This window comes from Orbicella franksi, chromosome 9 (assembly GCF_964199315.1).
Source record: "Orbicella franksi chromosome 9, jaOrbFran1.1, whole genome shotgun sequence".
Lineage (NCBI taxonomy): Eukaryota > Metazoa > Cnidaria > Anthozoa > Scleractinia > Merulinidae > Orbicella > Orbicella franksi.
Window position 1 is genome coordinate 6,220,765 of NC_138153.1, and position 22,779 is coordinate 6,243,543.

The 22,779-nt window shown below is 37.5% G+C and overlaps 3 protein-coding genes across 4 annotated transcripts; 1 reads left to right on the forward strand and 2 right to left on the reverse strand.

The window, feature by feature from the left end:
* Positions 1–62: 62 nt before the first annotated feature.
* On the reverse strand, positions 63–10,942 carry LOC145496478 (NEDD4 family-interacting protein 1-like). The gene is made up of 8 exons (XM_081476158.1): positions 10,756–10,942; positions 4,813–4,942; positions 4,139–4,227; positions 3,573–3,609; positions 3,446–3,490; positions 3,044–3,168; positions 1,937–2,000; positions 63–1,131 (listed from the first exon to the last, which is right to left on the reverse strand). Exons 1-8 carry the CDS (start codon positions 10,780–10,782, stop codon positions 1,022–1,024), a joined length of 627 nt encoding a protein of 208 aa, XP_081332284.1. The 5' UTR covers positions 10,783–10,942; the 3' UTR covers positions 63–1,021.
* A 2,190-nt stretch (positions 10,943–13,132) lies between these two features.
* On the reverse strand, positions 13,133–15,934 carry LOC145497297 (uncharacterized). The gene is made up of 4 exons (XM_081477119.1): positions 15,680–15,934; positions 15,446–15,515; positions 14,571–14,616; positions 13,133–13,556 (listed from the first exon to the last, which is right to left on the reverse strand). Exons 1-4 carry the CDS (start codon positions 15,831–15,833, stop codon positions 13,281–13,283), a joined length of 546 nt encoding a protein of 181 aa, XP_081333245.1. The 5' UTR covers positions 15,834–15,934; the 3' UTR covers positions 13,133–13,280.
* Positions 15,935–15,948: 14 nt separating this feature from the next.
* On the forward strand, positions 15,949–21,110 carry LOC145497298 (uncharacterized). Of its 2 annotated transcripts, XM_081477121.1 has the most exons (4): positions 15,949–16,094; positions 17,808–17,877; positions 18,291–18,336; positions 20,155–21,110. In XM_081477121.1, exons 1-4 carry the CDS (start codon positions 15,956–15,958, stop codon positions 20,431–20,433), a joined length of 534 nt encoding a protein of 177 aa, XP_081333247.1. In that variant the 5' UTR covers positions 15,949–15,955; the 3' UTR covers positions 20,434–21,110. The 2 variants fall into 2 exon arrangements, with proteins under 2 accessions (XP_081333247.1, XP_081333246.1); XM_081477120.1 differs by lacking the exon at positions 20,155–21,110 and having other exon boundaries at positions 18,291–18,837.
* Positions 21,111–22,779: the final 1,669 nt, after the last annotated feature.

The window sequence follows — 22,779 nt, forward strand, 5'->3', positions numbered from 1 at the left end:
AAGAAATGTAACACGACCACAAACAAGTCCCTAACGAGAGCGTCAGAACTCAAAATCGGGTGTCCACCTTTTGATACATTTAATCACTTATATACAAGTCACACAAGCCCACTATATATTGCTACAAGTGTTTTCTATAAAGCGACACAACATAAATGAGTATTCTGCTCCGATCCCGTTCACAAGATATCATTAATATCACGTATATTATCAACGATTCTTTAAACATTTAATACGATCTCCCTGTGTAGCATCCTTTCACCACATTTCTTACAGATCATGTAATTTCTAGTCGAATTTCAACCCTTTCACCCTTCTTGTTTGGGGGGAGGGCTTATTACGTAAAGGTTAGTTCAGTCGTGTTACACGTAGTTTAATGAGGTGTTTAAAATTATGTTGTTTTGTTATATTGTTACACAATCTTGACTGTTTACAGCCACAGAAACCACAGCAGATTCAATCAGGAAGATACATCACACACTCTACTCTACACAGTGCCTCATCACTTAAAATATCACAGCAAAATTACTCCATAGTTTCAGCTGCCTTCACCCCGTTTGCAAATGTGAAGAAATACGGTCTCTTGCCTTGTTATATTACGCAACCAAATTATTAGAATTGCTAGCAGATGGCCTAATACCCACATTTCATATTTAGTCTATAGCTACCGTAGCTACACATTCATCGTACATGGTTTAACTTCCCTCAGTGTTTGAACAAACTAACGAGACTAATAATGATTTAATACTTATTAATAATAGGCTGTTTTAGAAGAGAGACATTCAGCTTATACTGCTCTACGTATATAAGGGGAAAACTAGTAAAATACAAATCTTTATGATGGCTAAAATCACTTCTCCTAACACATCTTGTTCTAATCTAGCCTAAGTACTTCAAGCAACGGTGAATGATCTAAACCATCTTTGTTTATCTTCTCCCAAGTACCAGGCACTATCCAAATCTAAAATTACTAGTTGTGTATTAACTAGAGGTACGTGGCTGATAACATCAACTCCAGGAATTAACTGCTGCCAGGAATTCCCCAGTAGCGCGGAAAAGAACGACAACCTTTCTTCACCCACCACTTGATGTGCAAGTAAACCAAGATGCTTCGAACAAAAATTAACCATCCTACAAAAAAAAAATTACATCGGAAAATGTCTTGTAAATCGGTGCTGTTGTACCTTAGTAAATAATAATAATAAATAGTATTTTTATAGCGCCTATCCAAGAGTGATCTAAGCGCTGCCCGTAGACTGCTACCTTGCAGCAGCAGTAGTATAAAGATACCAAAAACTATTGATTATATGTAAAAGCAAGTATAACCTTTTGAAGTCCATGGCAAGCATGTTGACAACTTTGTCCCGACGATTATACAGGGGTTTCATTAACGTTTTCAGCAGAAGGCAACTGGTTTTCGCAAGTGGACAGAGCTATTAGAACTGAACTTCTTTGTAAGAACAACTTTCTGCCAGATGGTCAAACCAGCCAGGCAAAATCATCCCCACAGCCGGTCAATTTGCCTGGTGCCTGGCCCATAATGAAACCCCTGGAAATCCCTGTTGTAATTATTTTAGTTATACGCCTGAGTTAAGAGACACACCGTGGGAATAAAATATAACACAGTGTCACTAAGTGATCCCAGCCAGCACTCAAACTCGGTGAACTTGAACCAGATGTCTCAGGTGTTAACCATTAGGCTGCCTTGTCTCCTATGATGGCTAAATGTTTAAGTCTGTCCCAATGCCCAAAAGTTGATAGGGTGGTTTACAATCGAGTGTTGAAAGTAATCAGGCAATTACCTTTGCTTTGGTTTTGATTTTGGTTTTACTATGGTTTGAGACTGGCTGAGTAGTCTAACTGGTACGTAATTGGTTTTGCTTTTGTTTTCAACACTCTACAGTGCTCTATTTTTCAGATTAGCTTTATTTGTTACCTAGTGCAAGGAAGAGCCACCAAATCCAAGACTGAACAACCACCATGTCATCGGATGTTGTATTCTGCAAAAATTAACACATTTCACCGTCAACTGCAAACTTCCAAGCAAAAGCAAATGCTGTCAAAGCTTGTTACTATAATGCACGAATTTTTTTGAACCCTCTCCTGTTTAGTTTGGATGTTCACTGACCCTGCAGTGGCATTTATTAGGTCAACAAAATTGGAAGTGAAAATAATTCTGAAAGTAGGGCTACATGTATCTTTGTCCAAACAGGCACAGGTACTTCAAGACGACATCAAAACTAACATTGCATTAGGTCATTTCTGAATTACCTTTTATAGCCTCTTTCTCAAAGCAAGTCTTGGTGCCCATCCTTTCATATGAAAATGAGATTTCATTCACAAGCAAATTAAACTCATTTTCAGATGAATGGTTATGCACCAGGCCTTGCTTTTATAGAGAAGCTCAGGACAACTTGGAAATGGGCTATTCAAAGGCATAATACATGCACAGTGAAAACAGTATTAAGTGTAACCCATTTAAGCAAAAAGCCTATATTAATATAATCAATCGCCTAGGAAAGTCACAAACTTTCTTCCCATATTATCTGTAAAATGAACCTGGATTAAGGAGACAATACAGTCGACCCCTGATAACGCGAACCTTCACGCGAAATTGAAAAAGGTTTGACTTATTGGGAGTTCTAGTTATCGGGGGTTGAGAACAAATGACCAGAGAAAACGGTGTTTAATGTTTTTCTATTCATGCAGCATACATTTTAATCAAATTTAAGTACAGAATAGAGAAGTAAAACTATACATCTCTAAATTACTGTATAAATCAGAAGGTGATGTAATGTGAAAAATATAACAAAAGAAAGCAGCAGGGAGAAGTCCACGAACTGCAAACTGAACAGGTTTTTTTCATGTGGCTGCTTCAAATTTGACAGAAATCAAGGGGAAATCAATTTTGGTTCGAGTTAGCGTGGGGTTCAAATTAGCGTGGGTTTGAGTTATGGAGAGTTGACTGACCCGTAGGTGTCCTCTTAATACAGCTTTCACTGTTATGACCTTTATTTCAGTCAGATTAAAAATAAATCCTTACCTTCAAGATAAGAACCCACTTTACAACGGAGAGGCCAAACCCAGAAATTGCACCATACCTCCCAGCAACTGTCTTGGTCATACAATAAGCAGCAAAGAATCCCAGCCAGTTGAAAACAAACGCCACTACAATTACACGCAAACCAAAATACTGTTGTTTAATTGTTGGGATTATAAAGGTGTGCACAAACAATAATATTCTAAAGACAGTTTGATGCTCCATAGAAACAACAAAAGACAAGAAGAAACATTGTCTCAAATACAATACAACACTAACTTGTATCTATAGTCAATAATATTTTGTTTGACTAAACATAATAAATTAACATGACTGTATGTTAAACAAGGTGTAGCACAGATACAGCTGTGCAGTTGGCCATTTGAAATGAACTCAACCACTCACTGATAAAGCAGATCACAAATAGCCAGTCATTCCCAAGATCAACTTCTGCAAAAAGAGGAAAAAAGAGAATTAAAAAATGTCAGTTTTGAACAAGGGAAACATCCTCCAAGAATATTTCTAATCATACCTATTCCACCCTCAATCAGAAGTGCATTCCTTTCAACCTAAAACGAAAAAAGCCATTCATAATAATTAATAAATACTATTATTTGCTGATAAAACAAGTTTTCATTAAACTGCAACTAACATTACACTGTAAATTCACACTGTTCATAAATTTGTTCCTGTGATCAAGCCCTTCTACATGTATCTGTGCCAAGAGCGAAATGCACTACACTTGGTGACTGCACCTAGTTTTTTTCTCGTTCGGGACCATTTTTATGGAGCAATTTGCCCTTGGCCATACGATCAAGCTCATTTTTGGACATTTTCAAAAAATGATTGCAAACACACAAGTATCCTTTTAAAATCGGTTATGACTGTTTATAATTTTTGTAAATCTTAGTTACATAAGCCATTTTATATTTTTGTATTTTTAGCACACAATTTATGCTTTTTATAGATCTTTGTTTCACTTTGTTAGCTTCTTTTTATATGTAAAGCGCTTTTGAATATTTCATAGTATTAGCACTATATAAATGTATAATTATTATTTGCCATGAACCATAACTAGCACGGCAGTCTACAACTTACCAAATCATCATGTAGTTCTTTGACCCTTTCAGCTTCCTCGTACGTTGGCAACTTGGCAGCAATGTCATAAGATGGTGGTAGATCAGGATCTAAAGGTAGACATCACATGCAGACATTGGTACAGTTTACAGTGAATATTATACTATAATGGCAAGAAAGACCTCATCCCCAAAAAGGTATAATAAATAGAGGATGTTACACGTACATGGTGGTGAAAAGATATGTAATTTTATGACAGTTCAAGTGGCAAAAACAACACTATTGCTTGCCATCTTTTAACCCATGTTTGGCATTGAAGATTTGTTAACCATTCTATGCAATGACACAAAATGATGTATTGATATCCTCACTAGTCAGGATACGGAAAATTTTCCACTATGGTCCCAGATGCAAATTCATGTGAATTTTACGAGTGGTCTCTTTCCCAGTAAAACACTTGTGTCTATATTGTGAGAAATTGTGAGAGATCAACTGGTTTGAACCATTTATAACAAAAATAAATTTAAACAAAGACATACATACATGTATGATTTTATTCTTTCTAAATTATGCTACATCTAATACTCTGAGTTCAAATAATATCTTTTACTTCCCAAATAATTTACGTCTCATATAATTTTACTTCTCACACAATCACATACATGTAAATATTGAAAATAATCTAGTAACATTACCTGGAACACCACCATGTTCATCAGTAGGTTCATATGGTGGAGGCGGAGAATACAGCACAGCGTTGTCAGGGGGTGGGACAATCGTCAAGGTAACAGGAACTGGAGGAGAGGGTGGTTCACTTGTGGCCACCTGAAATATACACATGTATACAACAATCAATTTTTTGAACAGTGCAATTTCTCAATCTACTAGTGTTGCAACAATACACCGATGCACCGTTGAATCGCAATATTTTTTGGTCACGATATGAATCTCGATATTACAACAAGATATCACGCTATTATGATATTGTGATTCATGTCATATGAAAAAATTCAACATTCAGAAATAACTGTCTTTTATGACTCCTTACCCAAGTCCAAGCCCTTTCAGACCTATTTAAAGGGACCTGGGAAAGGGAAAAAGAGTTCCATCTTTGTATTGCTTTGCGTGCTTCCAGTCACGTATCTTTCAAGATGGCAGCACAAAATCATGCGCAGTTTCAATTAATTGTCAGCTGACACACTCTTGCACACCCCCGGACAAAACACATGGTTCATCCATTCTTTGCAGCTCTTCTTTGCCTGTCAGTTGTATATCATAGATGTATCACATCATGTATTGTATCATGGCACTTGTATCGAGATATGTGTCATATCGTAAGAGAAATTGTATTGTTGCAGTCCCACAATCTACTTGAGATGCACCCTCAATACAGCACTTGCAGCAAGCACACCATTAAACATGCACTCATTAGTCACACACTACTAGCAAAATGTTACCAAGTACATTTACAACTACCAAACTCTGCTACCATCACTACTAACAACATGTATAAAGATGGTTGCAGAGCCATCACCTTCAATCTAGCAGGACAGGAGAGTCCTCTTTTTATGTACTAAACAAGTACAAACTATTACAGTATGTTGACAATTGGTAATAAGTACACTACCATCACAATCTGATTACAAAACATGTCTATTACAACAGCCAACTGAATTATCACAATAATTATTTTGATAATTATTGCCACGGGAAGGGGGAATTAATTTACATGACACGAGCGTGGGATGAAGAAAAATTCTGAGTCTCCGACAGGAATCAAACCCACGACCTACCGAACACCGGGCAGGCGTTCTATCCACTGAACTACGAGAACTCATGGAGAGCGAGGCCATTTAACTGAGTTCATAAATGACAGGTGTCCTGCATAGTGCTAGGATCAATGCTATCGAAGTCATCGTGAGTAGTGATAAATTAATAACGTTTCTCAGATATTTAACCCAAACCAATTTACGTATCACGAACTGTGAGAATGAAGTATCATTCCTAACAACACAAGACAAAACACTATGCTAAACATTTGAATCTGCAGTTAGTGCATTACTCATAATTTGTGATAGGGCCACTGTGACTCAGGGAAAAGATAGAGGACACGTTTCTATGTAATGAGTCTGAGAACATTGTACTCACAGCTGTTGATTCGGGTGCAGTGCTAGTGCTCCTTTGCTAACAATAAAAAATATTTACAATTTATGAATTTAGCTTTCTGAAGTACAATACAATGTATTACTAACACATTTTCATTTAACCCACTGAAGGCTGACTGTTTCTTCATAACTGATGGTATAAACCAGGTAGCATTGTTGCAGGCATCAAAACATGTCTACTACAACAGAAAACTAAATTATATCACAATTGCCAGGTTTCTCTAACATTTAACCCAAACCAATTTACATATCATGAACTGCAAGAATGAAATATCCTACATAACAACACAAGACAAGCACTATGCTTGAACCTTTGAATCTCAAGTTAATACACTGCTCATAATTTGTGATTAGGATTGTGCCTTTTCAGGGACGAGATCACAGAAACATTTTTATGTAATGAATCTGAGAATGTTGTACTCACAGCTGTTGAGTCGGGTGCAGTGCTTCTTTGCTAACAATAAATCAAAGGAGACCTATCGTCAAACTCGTGGATTAAGTAATCTAGAGATGAAACATGTTGGTGAACTTGCAATTACTGGTGTATTTTTAAAGGCTGTTAAAACAAGCCGGGTTCGTACCACACAAGGTCGCACTTATCTCACAAAGCGTAGGCTTTTTCGTTGGTTTTTGTTGCACACATATTACTGAATAGCTAGGGTGGCAAAATTGCAGCTGAATAGAGAGTGGTAAAGGCTAAGGGTTCTTGGGTCACAGAGGACACTCGTGCCAAAGAAAACATAGAGTACACCCAGATCTTGATGTTGATGTTTGTCTACCTGCTGGGGAAATTTACAAGTATTCAAGTCGTACAAGCTTACAGACCTTTTTCATTGCATTTCACTCAAGGCTATAGCTAAGGTTTCTTATGAGACAGCACTTCTTTTCCAATGTAGAACCGCTTGTCTCTATATATATATTGCATGTAAAGTACATCAAAATAAGTAGCCTCATTTGCAAGCATTTTCAGTGTTGATCCAAAAAATCTGTCCACCCATAAATATGTGCTCCTACGAGCTCACAGAGGGGTTTCTTTCCCTTTGTTATCTTTTCAATCAGGAAGCAAAAGTGTAAACACAAGACAAGGTAAAAATCATTTAAGCTTATCAAAATCAAGTATATGGGAATTTTTTTCCAAGTTTATGTGCATTTCACATCCTACTCAGAGTTCAGATCAATATACTAAAATAAACAAGACAAGTACAGAGAACACAACTTTAATCTAAACCTAACTCGATGTCGGTTGAACGTGGACTACTCAATTGATTGAACGTTGGATCTCACAGGAGATCTAATCAGCTAAACTTGAAAAGTAAAACGATAATAAGTCAAAGACTACTGCAAGGCTGACACAAGGTATATTCAAAACAATATTTCAGCTCTTGTTCTGGCCGACTAATTACGAACAGTGTCTACACCTGAGTGAGTGAGTGAGTGACACATTTGCATATCGGAGTCCCCGCAAGAAACACGTTTCTACGCTTCGCGTATCCACGAGTTTAAAAATTGTTTATAATTAATGAATTTAGCTTTCTGAAGTACAGTAAAATATATTACTAACACATTTTCAGTTAATGCACTAAAGGCTGACTATTTCTTCATAACTGATGGTCTAGTACAGAAGTTAAAAATAAAACCAGGCAGTAATTTTGTTGCAGTAGGCAGCTGATTTTGCCAACTTTTCTTAATAATCATTAGAATTAAAAGAATGATCAAGCAGAGCAGCCAGCTGAAATCATAAAGTAGACACTGATTTTCACTGGCAACACGCTATTTTTAACAAACCTGACCATACCACTGTTATCTTGTTAAACTCATCAACAAACGATGAGCTTAGGGAATGGTGCCTGAAAGGATAGTGGAGCCAGAGAGCAAACAAAACTAACGAGAACTGTCCAGCAGCAAAAAACATGCGGAATGATTTGACATCCGAGGCCGAACTGTAAAATACAGGCGCCCCCACACAAATCCCCAGGGCCACCCCGGACTAGCTCCAATGGACACTGCTGGCCAGCAATCTTGTTTCGCATTTAACTTAGCCTAAATAACATTTAGCCACATTTAAACAAAAGTATCAGACCTAAGCACAACTTAAATAAACACTAACCATGACAGTAGATTTCTGATTAGATAAAGTGCCTATTTTTTTTTGAGTCAAGTTAAGAAAATAAACTGCATATGTCAGTACTGTTTACTGTGGCTAATATAAACACTTTTTATCATAATGACACAAGCTTTTTACCAAATGAACTCCAGTTTTCCACCATCAATACATGTACCCAAGTTACAAATATAATTTTAATTGCCCCCATAGGGTTATGACCAAAATGCAAAGAAGCATGCTACGAGTCCCAGTGTGAATAAGGAGTAATGTGTGTTGAAATATAGGGTATAACATTTGTTTACAGACTAATCTCAGTTGAACAGCGAGGCACGCAAGGTGTTTTGTAGACGCAGGCAGGTCAGGATTAAAGAACACCAGTATGAAGCAGGTAGCAGGTAAAGTTATGGTACTAGGAAAAATTGCCAGCTACTAAAGTATGTTTTGCCAGGGCTGCCGCCTGTTAAGTTCCACAAAGTGCACATTATATGTTCCATTGAAAGAGTAACTATAATCTACAGTCTCACCATTGACATACCTAATGTAAATTAAACATTACTCTTGCCAGTCGAGCCAATATAAAATGATATCGTAAATGTATGTCACATTATAATAAAGTTTCCATATAACGCGCGCTCTGATTGGCTGAAACAGCGTGCTTTATCAGAGAACAGAACATGGGTTGATGACAGTAAGTTGGCTTCCAAATTTTTGCTGCGGAATTTTGACAAATTTGACCCAAATTAAACATCCCCTGTGACTCAGACAAACGCACTGGAAGCGAGCTATTTTTCTGCAGTAAATATGGCTCACAGAGACCATTGTTAGCAACAGTAGTGTTAAAACTGTACTAAAATAACAAGTTTTGCTAGATTCCCGCCGACAAAACATGTACAGCTGTAGCGAAATTCACAAATTCTCAACCTAAACAGTGCTTCAATAAAGACATAAATTTTGTTACGAAGGCAGAAATTATACTAAGAAGTAAAACAACGACAGAAAACAATTGAACTGTCTCTGTTTATGATGAGAAGCTTTATTTTTGTAAATTTACAATTAAAAATGCTCATTTGCTCAAACAACACTTACATGCAGTGTAGTAACGCTCGTTCTCCGGTCATCTCAGCGAAGTAAACCGACGAGTGGTCAGTGCAAAACTTGCTCTGATATTCTCTTCTGTGTTCGAAGTAGAACCAGTGGGAGCCGTTAAGTCTTTCTAACTTTTACGCTAGTTCGGGCAATCTTGCTGCATGCGGCTACAAGCCGTAAATAACTGTAGCTCCTTTCAAATTCAACCCGGCATTTCGCATTTACATCCACCAGCTTTGAGCTCCGCGTTTCGTAATTTCCACTGGAAAAGTGCTCGTTTTCATGGGTCACAATACGGCCGGATTCCTCTGGACTATAAATCTTTACCTGCCTTGAGATCCGTATTTAAATATTAACTTAAAAGCGAACTTTGAAGGCATCGTTCTTCTCTCGAGAGCTGCTCAAACTTCTCGAAACTGAAAGCTTAGCTGAAGTCCAGTTTGTGATTGACAGCTGTCGCTTCGTTAGCCAATCAAATTATTTGAACAATTCTAACAAGGATTGTGATTGGCTTATTTTAGCGCGCTTTATCAGAGAACAGTGAACGGCTGACGCGACTTTTGCTCGTTTGGAAAATAAAGTTTGGTTTGAAAATTCAGCTGAATGCGTGGGGAAATTATCTGATTCTTCATCATAAAACAAATAAAGAAGCCTCGACTGTGCTCTGTTCTGTTGTAAAGCACTTAGGAAGCGGTAGAGCACTCAAGAAGTAGGGAAAAACACTCGACTGCGTCTCGTGTTTTCCCCTACACTTCTTTCGTGCTCTACCGCTTCCTGCGTGCTTTACAACAGAACAGAGCACAGCCGGGGCTTCTTTATTTGTTAAGTAATATAATACCCCTAATTTATCCTGATATCTGATCTTACTGTACAGCCGTACATTAACAATCTCTTGTGACAAAGTTCACCATGAATTTACAAGGTTTTAGAAAACGTGATCTCGTTCTTTAAATAAAATAGTGAGATTTAGATTTTACGGGTGGTAAACTCAAGCTTAATTAGCTTATTAAATAAGTCATATATCGACGAAGTAACATTTACGTATGCACAAATATTGTTTATAAACGCAAAAAAACACCAAGACAAATAAAAATACCGCGTTTATCATTAAGAACAAGCTTTGAATTAAAGGAAACTAAATCAGTCTATGATGCCTTTCAAGATCCCAATAAAACCTACAAAGGATAAGCTTCAGAACTTGATAAAAAGGTAAAATCGAAGCTAAATTAGTTTCTATTATAAACGAACAACATGAAGCATAAGTGAACAAACGATTCACCCACCGGTTCGTAACGTTGATTTGACGCCATTACGGGCTTCTAAGGAAAGCCTCAAAGCTTTCCAAATATTTTCGTCGTAACTGTTACGTTTTCTTCCTCTCTCGAACGAACACAACACACTAAAATCGTAGGAAACCACGAATCAATATGGCGACTTAATTCCAACAAGGGAAGGAACCCCGAGACTCGTTTTGAAGAGATATATGACGTCACAATATTTCCTTGTTTACGACACAGGGCACCCAGATAAACCAGATCCCTCTAACACTGGTTACCTTGTCCCAGACAAGAAAATATAAAATGTCCTTTTTGTTACAATTTTCCAAGTATTAAAATGTAGCTCAAAATGCGGCAAAATGGAAAAACCCAACTCTCATTCCCAGGTTCTCTCTGCTTCCCGTCCCTTGGGAATGAAGTTGGCAAATAACCATTTTCCAATTAATTTTCTAAAAAAATCCAATATAAAGCAAAGCATTACCCTGTCCTTGTACTGAGCATGTAAGGGATGGATCATTATGTTTTTGAGAAAGGGGAGGGTGGGAGGCTAGGCAATTTCCAAAATGACATTCCTGGACAGAAGAGCCACGGAAAGAAAAAATCGAGCAATTGTCTTCCACTATTCTGGTCCTGCTTTTTTGATGTTAAACAATCCTTTCACAGGCTTTTGCCCACCAAAACAAAATAAAGCAAAACCTGAAGATGAGAAAAAAATTTCATGTCCCAGATTTGCCGCCCCCCCCCCCTCCCCCCTCCCCATCAAAAAAATAATGGTCTGTCCGTAAGGCAGAATGGGGTGTACCTCACTGCTGTAGTAACCTGCCTTTGGTGGAATGAGCAAAATAAACATGAGAACAAGGAAAAAGAGCAGCGACTGTCTGAGAACCTGGAACGTAAATCATGCACTTTTATGGGGTTTGACACTTAATATCACTTGCGTAACTCCACTCTCCCACTGCTCCACCTCTTCTGCCCCCCCCCTTTCCCCTCCCCCGCTACCTCACCCCATCACAACCATCACATGAAAGGAATTTGCCAGTATAAATTATTAGAAGAGAAACCATTTAGCTGACAGAGTGGTTTAATAGGTCAAGGAGCACCAAATTTATAAATCAAAGTCTGAGCTTGCGAACACAGATGGACATAGGGCTTTAATTTGTTTCATGCCACCAAAACATACAAAAACAAAAGCCAGAAATTCGTCTGTGTTCACTGGCTAACTGAAAGATGGAAAGTGCAGGCTCAAAGCAAACAAAAACAATCAAGGTGGGAAAAGAAGAGAAAGAAAACTGCTTTTTAACCGCGCGGCCATGGGCCGAGCGCGGTTCATGTTCTACCCTTGGTTTATTTTTTTTTATTTTTTTTTTTTGTCGGAGACCAGACGCAGATCTCCACTTGGCCAACTTTAAATTACGCAATCGGTAATGTTTACTCGCCAAACCTTGTTTCTTCAGGGTCAACAGAAATCTCAGATTATAAGATCACACCGAACCTACACGTTGCAAAAAAATCTCTTCAAAACCCTGACATCGAAGCGATATATCACTTTAGCGTTAATAGCTACCTCATATCGGCAGTATTAAAATCTATTCGTTAACAATCCAGCTTCATCATATTAAAATTTCAACGAAATCGAACAAAACCAGAACTAAATATTATTAGATTTTTTTAGTAAACTGGCTTCATTGCGTGAGTCGACAAAGGAAGCGACGGTCGCCCATAGCCACCGAAATACATTAACATAACCAGTGAACCTACGTTTCGGTCAAAAAAATCCAGGATTATTGCCTGAAAGCTGAAAATTCAAGAGGAACATCTTTTTCGAACTTTTCTCAAGTTATTTAGATGAAAAAATGACCTCGGCGGACTCCAAAAGAGAACGAAACAAAAAACAGAACGAGACAGTGAGAAGAGCCGATAATTTATTCACTGTGTGGCCTTCGTTACGTTCACGTTAAAAAAACCTTACTTCTGGATAATTTCAGCCTTACAAGTCAGCAACTGGTCCCAAATTACTTTCTGTATCCTTACAAATGTCCTGACTTCCATCTCCGAGAGATTTGGCCGCAATTTTTTAGCAAATAAACATTTCGCCGACAGCAATCACCATTACGGTGGCTTGCAACTAATTCGCTAACTTTACAAAAACCCCCCCGAGGGGGGGATATGACGAAAAGAGCTGAAAAATGATGACCAGAAATGTGCACTGCGTTCCGACGGTAGTGCTAAGCAAACAGTTAAATTTTAAAAGCGCGGTTATAAGATCTAACAGATCTTCTTGTTCAATTCTCAGACAGCTCCCCGCCCCCCCCCCCCTACCCCACCTCAAACATAACAATTTTCATGAAGAAACAGTCTTAAAATGTCAGTAAAAATACATTGCACATATTCAGCATTTATTAATGTCTAAATAGTACATTAACACAAGTTACTGGTATTGATTGTTAAATCCATTTCTAAAAAAAATATCACTGAAAAAAAGTTTCCTGGAATTAACACCGTCAACAAACAATAAAATGTGCGTGGTCATTTTAACGTGACTTCTTCTTTGCTGCTGTTCTGCCATTCTCCATGCAATCTAGCAGTATTTTTCCAGTGGCTATCATGCAGAGGAAGGGAACAATTATCCAGATACCATTTGGAATAATGTACAGAATGACAAGTTTCTTCAAATTGCTGTAGTTCACAAAGTCTTGTCCACCACACACTGGAGTAGAGACCAGGAAATATAACACTGTCTTCGCAAATGTCATGGTAGCTACCATGAAGGCAAGCAGCACTGCGAGACCAGCTTTGCCCTTGATATGCTATATAAAACAAAACAATAAACAAACTTTAAAAAAACAGGAAATAAAAAGATATTGATACAACTAACCACAAATACTGTAACAACCTTAATAAGCGGTTTGTGTCATTATATACTGTGAACTGCCGCTTATAAGCCCTCCCACTTACAAGTACCCCTGGTTATGGCCCATCTACCTCTAAACAGAATATTACTTTCTATTATAAGCCTCCTTCCCTGGATATAAGCCCCCCTCTAGGTTAAAATAGAATAAAATTGATATATATTGATATTTTAAAGCTAACATAAAAAAAAGAGGATAGGAAAAATGTGTACAATCAACACTGCTGTTAGTAGCTCATTTTGAAACAGTTTATAAACAGAATGATATAAGCCCTTCCATTTATCGGCCCATGCAAAAGTTCCCCTAAAAAATTGCATAAGCCCAGGGCTCATGCGTGGTAGTTTACAGTATTATATTTATCAAAACTGTGAGATGAACTATAAGATGTAAGACATTCCAATCCAAAATTCCAATGAATTCCAGTCTAGATCAAAAGGTTCATAAGTGCTAGTTTCCACAGTGTGGGAATCTACAACTATTGCTACTCAGCCTGGATGGAATACCTTTGTCAAGCCAGCCCCATCAATATCATTTCAGTGTCCATTTACACTTGTACTTCTGAGAAAGCTAAATTACATAATAAGCATGGTTCTTGTCCAAGAATACAACAGAAGGATTGAGCAAAGCTTAGCCCTGGATGCATCAAGCAGAAGTCCATAATCTGTGGACTCTTATTTATAATTTTTGCCCAAACTTAGAGTTATTCTCCTCAAATCTGATAGGCTGACAACTAGCACAAGCTCAAAAAAATCAGAACAAGCCTAAAGTCGTGATCCTTAAAGTAACAAAGAAGATTGTCACCTATGGGAACTAGAATGTACACCAATCATTTTTCTTCTGAGCCTACCATGCCCACTTCCAAAAAAGCCCTTTAAACCAAAACTACATCTGCCTTGGGATCTTTTTACTTACCATGGCCAATGTGACAAAATTGAAGACAACTTCTACGAGATTCATCCTAGAAGAAAAGACAAAAGTTAGTATTGGAGAGTTGTCGACATAAAATAATAAAACTGACATTCACCGTAACTTTGACACTGGATGAATCACCCAATTAAATCATGGCTCTCAGGGAAACATACAACCTCAGAAGACAGGATTGAGTAAAATGCAGGAATTACCAAGCTTTGGTTGCACCAAAAAATAGTATAATTTAAAACAAAACAACAACAAAATATGACCCAGACTCACCCACCTTGTAATACCCCCATTTTTAATGACCCCCCCCCCCCCCCACCCACCCAACCCCCAAGGGCCTGTTGGAAAATTTTTCCAAAGAAGCCAACAAAAGTTTGGGTTCCAACAATAAAACAATTAGGGTGTCAGATTCTCCCCTCTATAAGGGGAGGTGCAGTTAAAAACTGGAATATCACAGCCGGCCCAAGCTCAGTGTGTGACTGTTGTGGCTAAAAATAAAATGCAATGAATGCTTTATAGAATTAACTTTAGGCCTAAATATACCGAAATAAAGCTATGAATCTGCAAATAAACTTCAGTCACCTCAGCACAGGGTTGCCTGTGTCTTCGATACAATTGACACAAATGGAAATCGAAGACACAAATGGAAGACACAAATGGATGCAGGTGGATGACACTTGCACTGATGACACTTGCACTCAGTTGCACTTGAACTGACTCCCAGACACTTTTATGTTTGTGTGCCACCCTTTGAGTTGTAATCAAGCCCTACCCATCACCCCTAAGAGAGCATACTCGAAAACTTATTAAAATACGAAAGATTATTCAAGCTAAGTAAAATGATCAAATACAAATAGAGTATTTCATACCAGCTGACCCCTTTAACAAAACCATCTTCCATGTCTTCGTATCTGTAGTCTATCGAAACGTAAAGGTTGTCTGAATTGAAGAAACATGCAATTCAACAGATCAAGAAATACATGGTTCAAAATGACAGTGTGCTTAATTAAAGTTAAGTTAATATCACAGTGATATTAACATCACCAAAGGTCACAACTGGGTCACTTTTAAACTGCCGGGGCTATCAAACGCTAGTATCTTACATGGACTGTAAAGCCAGTTAAGATCTCCCCCCTGTGACTTCATGGTACGTGGCCGCAAAATAATGTAAGTTGCGTCAATTATGCATATGATTCCTGTAATAAACTGCCACCAAGCTACCCACGAGGGCATGGAAACTTTCTTTTCGTTAGCCATCTTCTCTCTTCAGGGTCTCTTGGGCGTCAGTGACCTTCTGGGAATTCGATCGTTCGGAAACCCTGACCCATGATACATTGCGCCAACTCGTGTGCAAATTTCCTCTTTGGGAAGGTTTCAAGATGACGGTGCGATTTCTTCCGCTTTGGGTTGCAGTTTGGCTCGGTATTACGAGTACCACATGCACGATCGATTCTTTGTTTGTGCTTTTGCGACCTCATACACTACCTGGCGGAAAATGGAACTACGTTTTCCAACCTTGTAAGCCTTAAATAACTTAATTAAATGTCTCGGTTGCGTGACTCAATTCAAGATAAGCTTTATAATAATAAGCTTTAAAATATTTAATATTTCTATGGCGCGAATTAACATATATATTTATATATATGATCAAATGTGCCTTACAATAACATACACAAATCCTAAAAAATAAAATTAAAATCCACTTAGTAAAAATACATGTATTCAACCTATATCCTAATAAAGAAAGGATAGATTACAAAATGTTAAAAATTACATCTGCTACTAAGGAGGCTGGCAACAGTTTCCAACACTTTTCTAACAGCTATACTTTGAAGGATGAATGCTATCACCATTTAACAAGTGAGGTTACAATAATGATATCATACAAAATCCTTATCATTGGAAAACAAGTTGCAGTCATCCTCTTTATGTAACAGGTTACCATAGCAACAATATGACCTGCTAAAAACACCCTTAATTTTAGCTTTAAGTGCTTACAACTCAAAAACAAGTTTGGTGACCCCAATTCTGTGAAGTGGGTTCAGAGCCACCTTAAATTTTCAAAAATTTAAGGTGACTCTGAACCCACTCCACAATAGTTTTTTGAACTTTGCAAAAAGTTGCATCTTATCATGCTTATTACAATTCGATGATAAAAAATGGGGGTCACTGAGCTTATATTTGAGTTATAAGTGCTTAGCGCTAAAATTAAGGGTGTTTTTAGCGAGTCCTATTGTTCCTATGGTAACCAATTATGCCACGAAATTGACAGCAGCATGTTCATCACCAACGATTGGGTAGTTTTTTTGATACTATGATTTTGGCATCAACCGATATAGTGTTTATAATGACCCATCAAAATCTAAGTCTAATGGAAAGTACTGGAATCTGTCTCGCACCACCTTAATTATTCAACTTACTGCAGGTTTTCCAGGTAGTTGCACTGCATAGATTAGGCTGCAGATTATTTCAAATAATATTTTTACAACATTCCTATGCTACTACAAAATGGTTCAATTAGAGCGCACTTGTCAGCTAAATAACCACAAAATTTTATCATTTGGTATTTATTTTATATACAGGTGTGCTTGAAGGGGGTTGGTGGTGGTGGGAAGGAAGTGGGTCTTGTCACGAAGTCACGAAACTTAATTTTGAATTTCACAACTCAGTCTCTGTTTTCATGGTTCTCAGAAATACATGTTTCACTGAGTATACTTCAATCTCACTCCACAAAAGGGTTTCACGGCAAAAAAAAAGGCTAATAGTGGGTACAAAGTAAGATTCACAAAAGTGTAGAAATAGGGAGAAATAGGGAAAAACTTTTACAGCATTGTGCAATATTTTGCTATACAACACAAACAACTCAAAGAGTTTGATAAACAGATAATCATCAAGGAAGGGGCAGAACTGGAGGTAAAAGGTATAATTGGAAGTGAGAAGTTCAGGTCCGCCTTACTAATTACCGACCACATTTGTAACACAAATAAGAAAACACCCTGTAATAAAATGTATGCTAAAAGCCGCACCTCTTTAACTTGATAAAAACACAGAACTACTGTAGCATGATCTGCTGCCATTATAATATGATGGAACAGGCAGAGTAAGTTTACATTGAACGACTCCTACACTTGCCTGTGCTGTTTCTTTTAATGAAATGACTTGTTTAGGAGCTTAGTATTTCATCAAGTCAACTCCTTTTTAGCAAAATTTGTTACTTTCTATTTTTTTCAGACAACCTTTACATAGAAGTTGACCCGATATACAAAGATCCTAATGATGCATTTGGCATTGGACAAACATGGTAAGTTTACATCAAGTAGTGGGGGAACAGGGCCTGCAGAGCAGGAAGTTGCATTCCAAATGTGGCAGGAAGTGGGGAAATAAGACAAATTCTGTAGCACTGATAAATATTTTAGAATAGAGAGAGCACCAAGAGATGAGTGTCACAGGGGAAGGAAAAAAGAGTAGGACTATTAAACAGGTATGGGAAGTGTGAAGTTAAGATAATACTGATGTCCACCATCAAGTCAAAAGAGGTTCAAAATTAATGGCAGTAATTCATGTCAATGTACAAAACTGGCTGTATATAGCATCAGTGGTCTGGATAGTAACACATTATCTTTTTTGATTCGTATTTTGTGTATTTTCAAGAGGAGATTTAGCAAAGATTTTTTTTGTGAAAATTTAGTTTAAATTTGTTATAATTTCTTTTAGGATGAACCTGGTGGAGATCTGCCTGAATATCATCACTTTATTAATGGTGAGTACTTCACAGTTAGAACAGTGCAGCTATATTATCATTAGTTTTGTTAGTCTGCCTTATAATTTGTGGTTCCAGCAAGTATCCACATCCACTCCAAGGAGCGGTTATTGGAAATTCCAAGGGAGGAGGGTGGCTGTCAAAAGCCAAAAACATTTAAAGGGAAGTATGAGCCAAAACCATCCGATGACTGGGCCATGCCTTACTAAGAATGGATCAGCTCGTATCCTCGAGGTTGCCCTGCAGTGGACACCACCTGGCAAAAGGAAACCTGGTCAGCCATAAAACACCTGGCATCAAACTGTTATGGCTGAGCTCAGTGAGGTAAAACTCACTTGGGGTGTGGTACTACATATCGCACGAAATAGCGATAAATGAAGAAGGATTGTTGTTGCCTTATGCCCCACAGGGGACAAAGAGTATTAAGAAATAAGTAAGGAAGTAATGAGCCAAAACTGGAATTTCTGGAGGGATGTGGTGGGTGGGGTGTCAAACTAAGAACCCTCTGCAGGAGGGGTATGTATATTTTCTGGAATAACACATTAAGGGCCCATTAACCGATCTTTTCAAGCCATTGCTAAGGAAAATTTATTCTCGTATAACCTCATCATTTCTAGTTAGTTCAGAGTCATTTCATGTGTTTTAACTTTTTCATGATTAGTAACACTAGTGATGACGTCATCAGGCCACGCCCATGGTCATGTGACTAATACTGAAAAAACGCAAAGGCTCCCAGGCAAATTACTTTATCGGGATTTTTTTCATTGATTTAATATTTTAATTTAAATCCTCATTACGCTATGCATAGATTTTGTTTCATTTCTAAAAGGTCAGATTTTGAGAAAATTTCAAAATAGTAAAAAATTCGTAATTTTCTGAAAAAAGCATGATTTTGAAAAAGGAATGCATAGTCATCTTTCCAACGTTGGCTTTGATCAAAATCCATCGAAAAAGGCTGGATTTAATGAAAAACCGCGTTTCCTTTAGCATTTAAAGAAACCGGAAGTGCGCTCGATATATATTGGAAGTTACCCTATCAGCGCATGTGCGCAATTTACACTACCAGCGCACTTCGGTAAAATCAAACAAAGCCACACGGAGTTAGTTTTTCTCTTTCTATTGCTCTTGTTTTTCAGTCTTTTTCTTATTTTGCCTCTGCTTGTACTTTTTTTACTTTGCATTTTGTGAAACACAAAGAAAAACATGTAAATTTAAGCGAATTTGGAAGTTATTGAGTTGTTTTTATTTTCCGCGCTCAGGCTAAGGTAAGTAACCGGAAGTGAAATTTCACCTCCTTAGCAACGCGTGCGAGCACGCGCATAAATCAGTTAATGGGCCCTTAAAGTTTTTATGTGACAAATAATAAAACATTTTGTATAAACTTCACTATTTAAATTATTATTTGAATAATAATCATTAATGATTTAATAATTTACCGTAATTACAGACTACACTATTGTGTATTAGAAAGACTACGAGACTTGCAAAATATCCAACAATAAGCACATTGTGTTGTTTTACAAAATATCCGCATGATCACCGCCTCTATGGATGTTGTTTCTTTTATGGTTTGACCCCTCCCACCCCCCCCCCCCTTGGAAAATTTCACTAAAGCCCTATTCTTTCTTGTAAAAACTGTGGTTTTTCTGACCCCCCACTCCCACTAAATTTCCATTATCCGATCTGGAGGTACACAGCCTTCAATTATATAAGGTACATTTATCATATCTTATCATGATGGCCATCTTGTTTTGTCAACCTTGAGCTTATGCTGTACTATTAAAATATTAATTTTATTGTTTTTTATTACGTTTTTAGCATACCAGAGGCAAAGCTGGTCTGGCAGTGCTGCTTGCCTTCATGGTCTCTACCATGACATTAGCTAAGACAGTGTTATATTTCCTTATCTGCTCTCCTTTGTGTGGTGGACCACACTTTGTGAACTACATTGATTTGAAGAAACTGATTTTTGCGTTCATTATTCCAAACGGTATCTGGATAGTTGTTCCCTTCCTCTGTGTGATGGCCACAGGAAAAATAATTTTAGATTGCATGGAGAATGGTGAACCAAAAGCAAAGAAACTGAAATCTCATTAGTGTTTTGTAAGAGTAATGCACTTTTAAAGTTCTCTATAACAAATAATTTGGCATACAGGCTATATGCATTTAATTAAAGATGTCCTACACAATAATTTTTCTGAGACAGCCCATAAATCTTGTTATTCTTTTTGTACCACAGAATTGACAGGAGCAACAGCCTCACTGTTAATGGGTGTACTTCCGGAAAACATCCATACCCTGATTAATCAAAGGGCTCTATGAGCCAACTCATTCATGCTCTTTGCCATGAAATGATTTAAGTGTTTATTGAGCATTACAGTGTTTATTAATGTTGGTGGCACATCAATAAGCGTCAAGCTTCTTCCTGACATGTGTCTTAGCTATCAGCAGGCTTACAATTGACTGGATGATTGGGGAATGAATCATGTGCTGTACAATAGATTTGGACAATATAGCATTGTTCTGTGTGTTGTTGTCAAGCATTTGTGTTCATTGTTTAGCAAATGTTGTGTCGTCTATAAGAAGTGAAAGCTTTATATTCACTGTTTGCTTGTTACAGCTTATGTATGGTATCTTATTCAAAGAAAATGCGAGTGATCTAGTGCAACATTTGTCAGTAAACCTTGAGAAAGCTTGCGAAACTTTTATACATGAGTCTTGTTACAAAAAATACAGGACAAAATTAAAGATGAATATTCTATATCATATGTCTTACATTGAGCCTATTTTGTTATTTTGGTGGAATGCACAGTAGGAAGGTTGAGTGGATGCAGATAGGTAAGCATGTACACTAATATAACAACAGCTACATCCGGGATACATCTGATTCTACTGCACAAGCCCGAAGGGCTTATGACATCATGACATCGTTACAGTAACGACGATGTGTGGATATAAAAGTACGCATTATTCATAAGTTACAAAGTTTGTAGCCTGTAAGCAGGCTCACTTTTGAGTCATGCGCGCGCTAGTCCTATCTAATTCCTATTGAGCCATCATAAACGAAATCTCTATGTACGCACGGCCGTGCGTATGTTAAAGAATTGGTTCAGTGCTTTTAGCTGGGCGTATATCGAGTTATGGATGCACTTGGGAAGTGTGGAGAGCACTCAAGAAGCTAGAGTTGCTCTCGGCTATCGCCTCGAGCAACTCTTACGCTTCTTTCGTGCTCTCCAAACTTCCCGCATGCATCCATAACTCGATATAAGCACGCTAAGCATGAACCAATTCTTTAGAAGTTTCTTTCCCGAATTACCTCGCATCCAGGTTGAATTTGGATGTAATGAAAATGACAGTTAACCGTGAAAAGTGACTGTTTGCTTTTTCCAACTTGAAAAATCTCCAGGCCTTGGGACTAAAGCTGTAGATGTGTACCCGTGTCAAGTCAAATTAGGCCTGCACTTTGGTTGGCACGTACACCATCCAACTGGTTTATTCCTTTGCTTCTAAGCTCTCGTGAGTGATCACTTAGCAATTCAACGCTCTTCGTAGTGAAGCTTTTTAATATATCGTAGATCTGCTCAAGCCCCACAACCCAGCTAGAACACTTAGATCGTCCACTCAGAATCTTCTTTGCAAGCCAAGTTTTAATTTAAAAGGTTATGGGGCCATTCATTTGCCGTGTCGGCTCTAACTGTGTGGAACATACTTCCAAAAGATATTTAAGACTCGTCTTCTACGAACATTCTCAAAAGTAAACTGAAAACGTGGCTCTTTAAACAAGCATTTTTGAGTTGAAGTTTTTAATTACATATCTTTTTAAATTTTTGTCTTTTTGACATTTCTTAATTTTTTATAGTAGGTATTTGCTTATAGATTTAATTTCTTGTAAGCGCCATTGAACCATTGGGAAATGGTGCTATGAAAACTTTCATATTATTATTAATAAAAAGAACAGATAGTTAACCTTTGTCTTGGTATCATCTCTTGCGCGAACATGTCCTGCAAAACACTGTACCACTAAAACTCGTGCCGAGGTCTTTTGGCGCTGTGCAAAAATTTTTTTGATCTACTCACAATTTGACAAATTATCTGTAAAGCAGAAAAATTGCACTTTGTAGCCATTTTAGAATTCACTTTTCGAAAGGAAATTCATTTTATTTTTCAGTTTAAGCAGTGTTTCCATTTTAGCTTAACATTCAAGTTCAATTTATTTTTTGCTTTCATACACTATGAACTTTCAAATGATATTTCAAAATCCCTGGATTTTCAAATTCGTTATTTTATTATCAGTTTCCTTTTAAGTCTTAACTACGAAAAGAATCCGAATTTTTTATTGAATGAGATCAGTTACGCGTGTATATTTGTAATGAAGACTAGATCTTCGCTTCCCGACGCCCATGCATAATAAAACAGCTTTACACTTAAACTATTCCCTCTTGG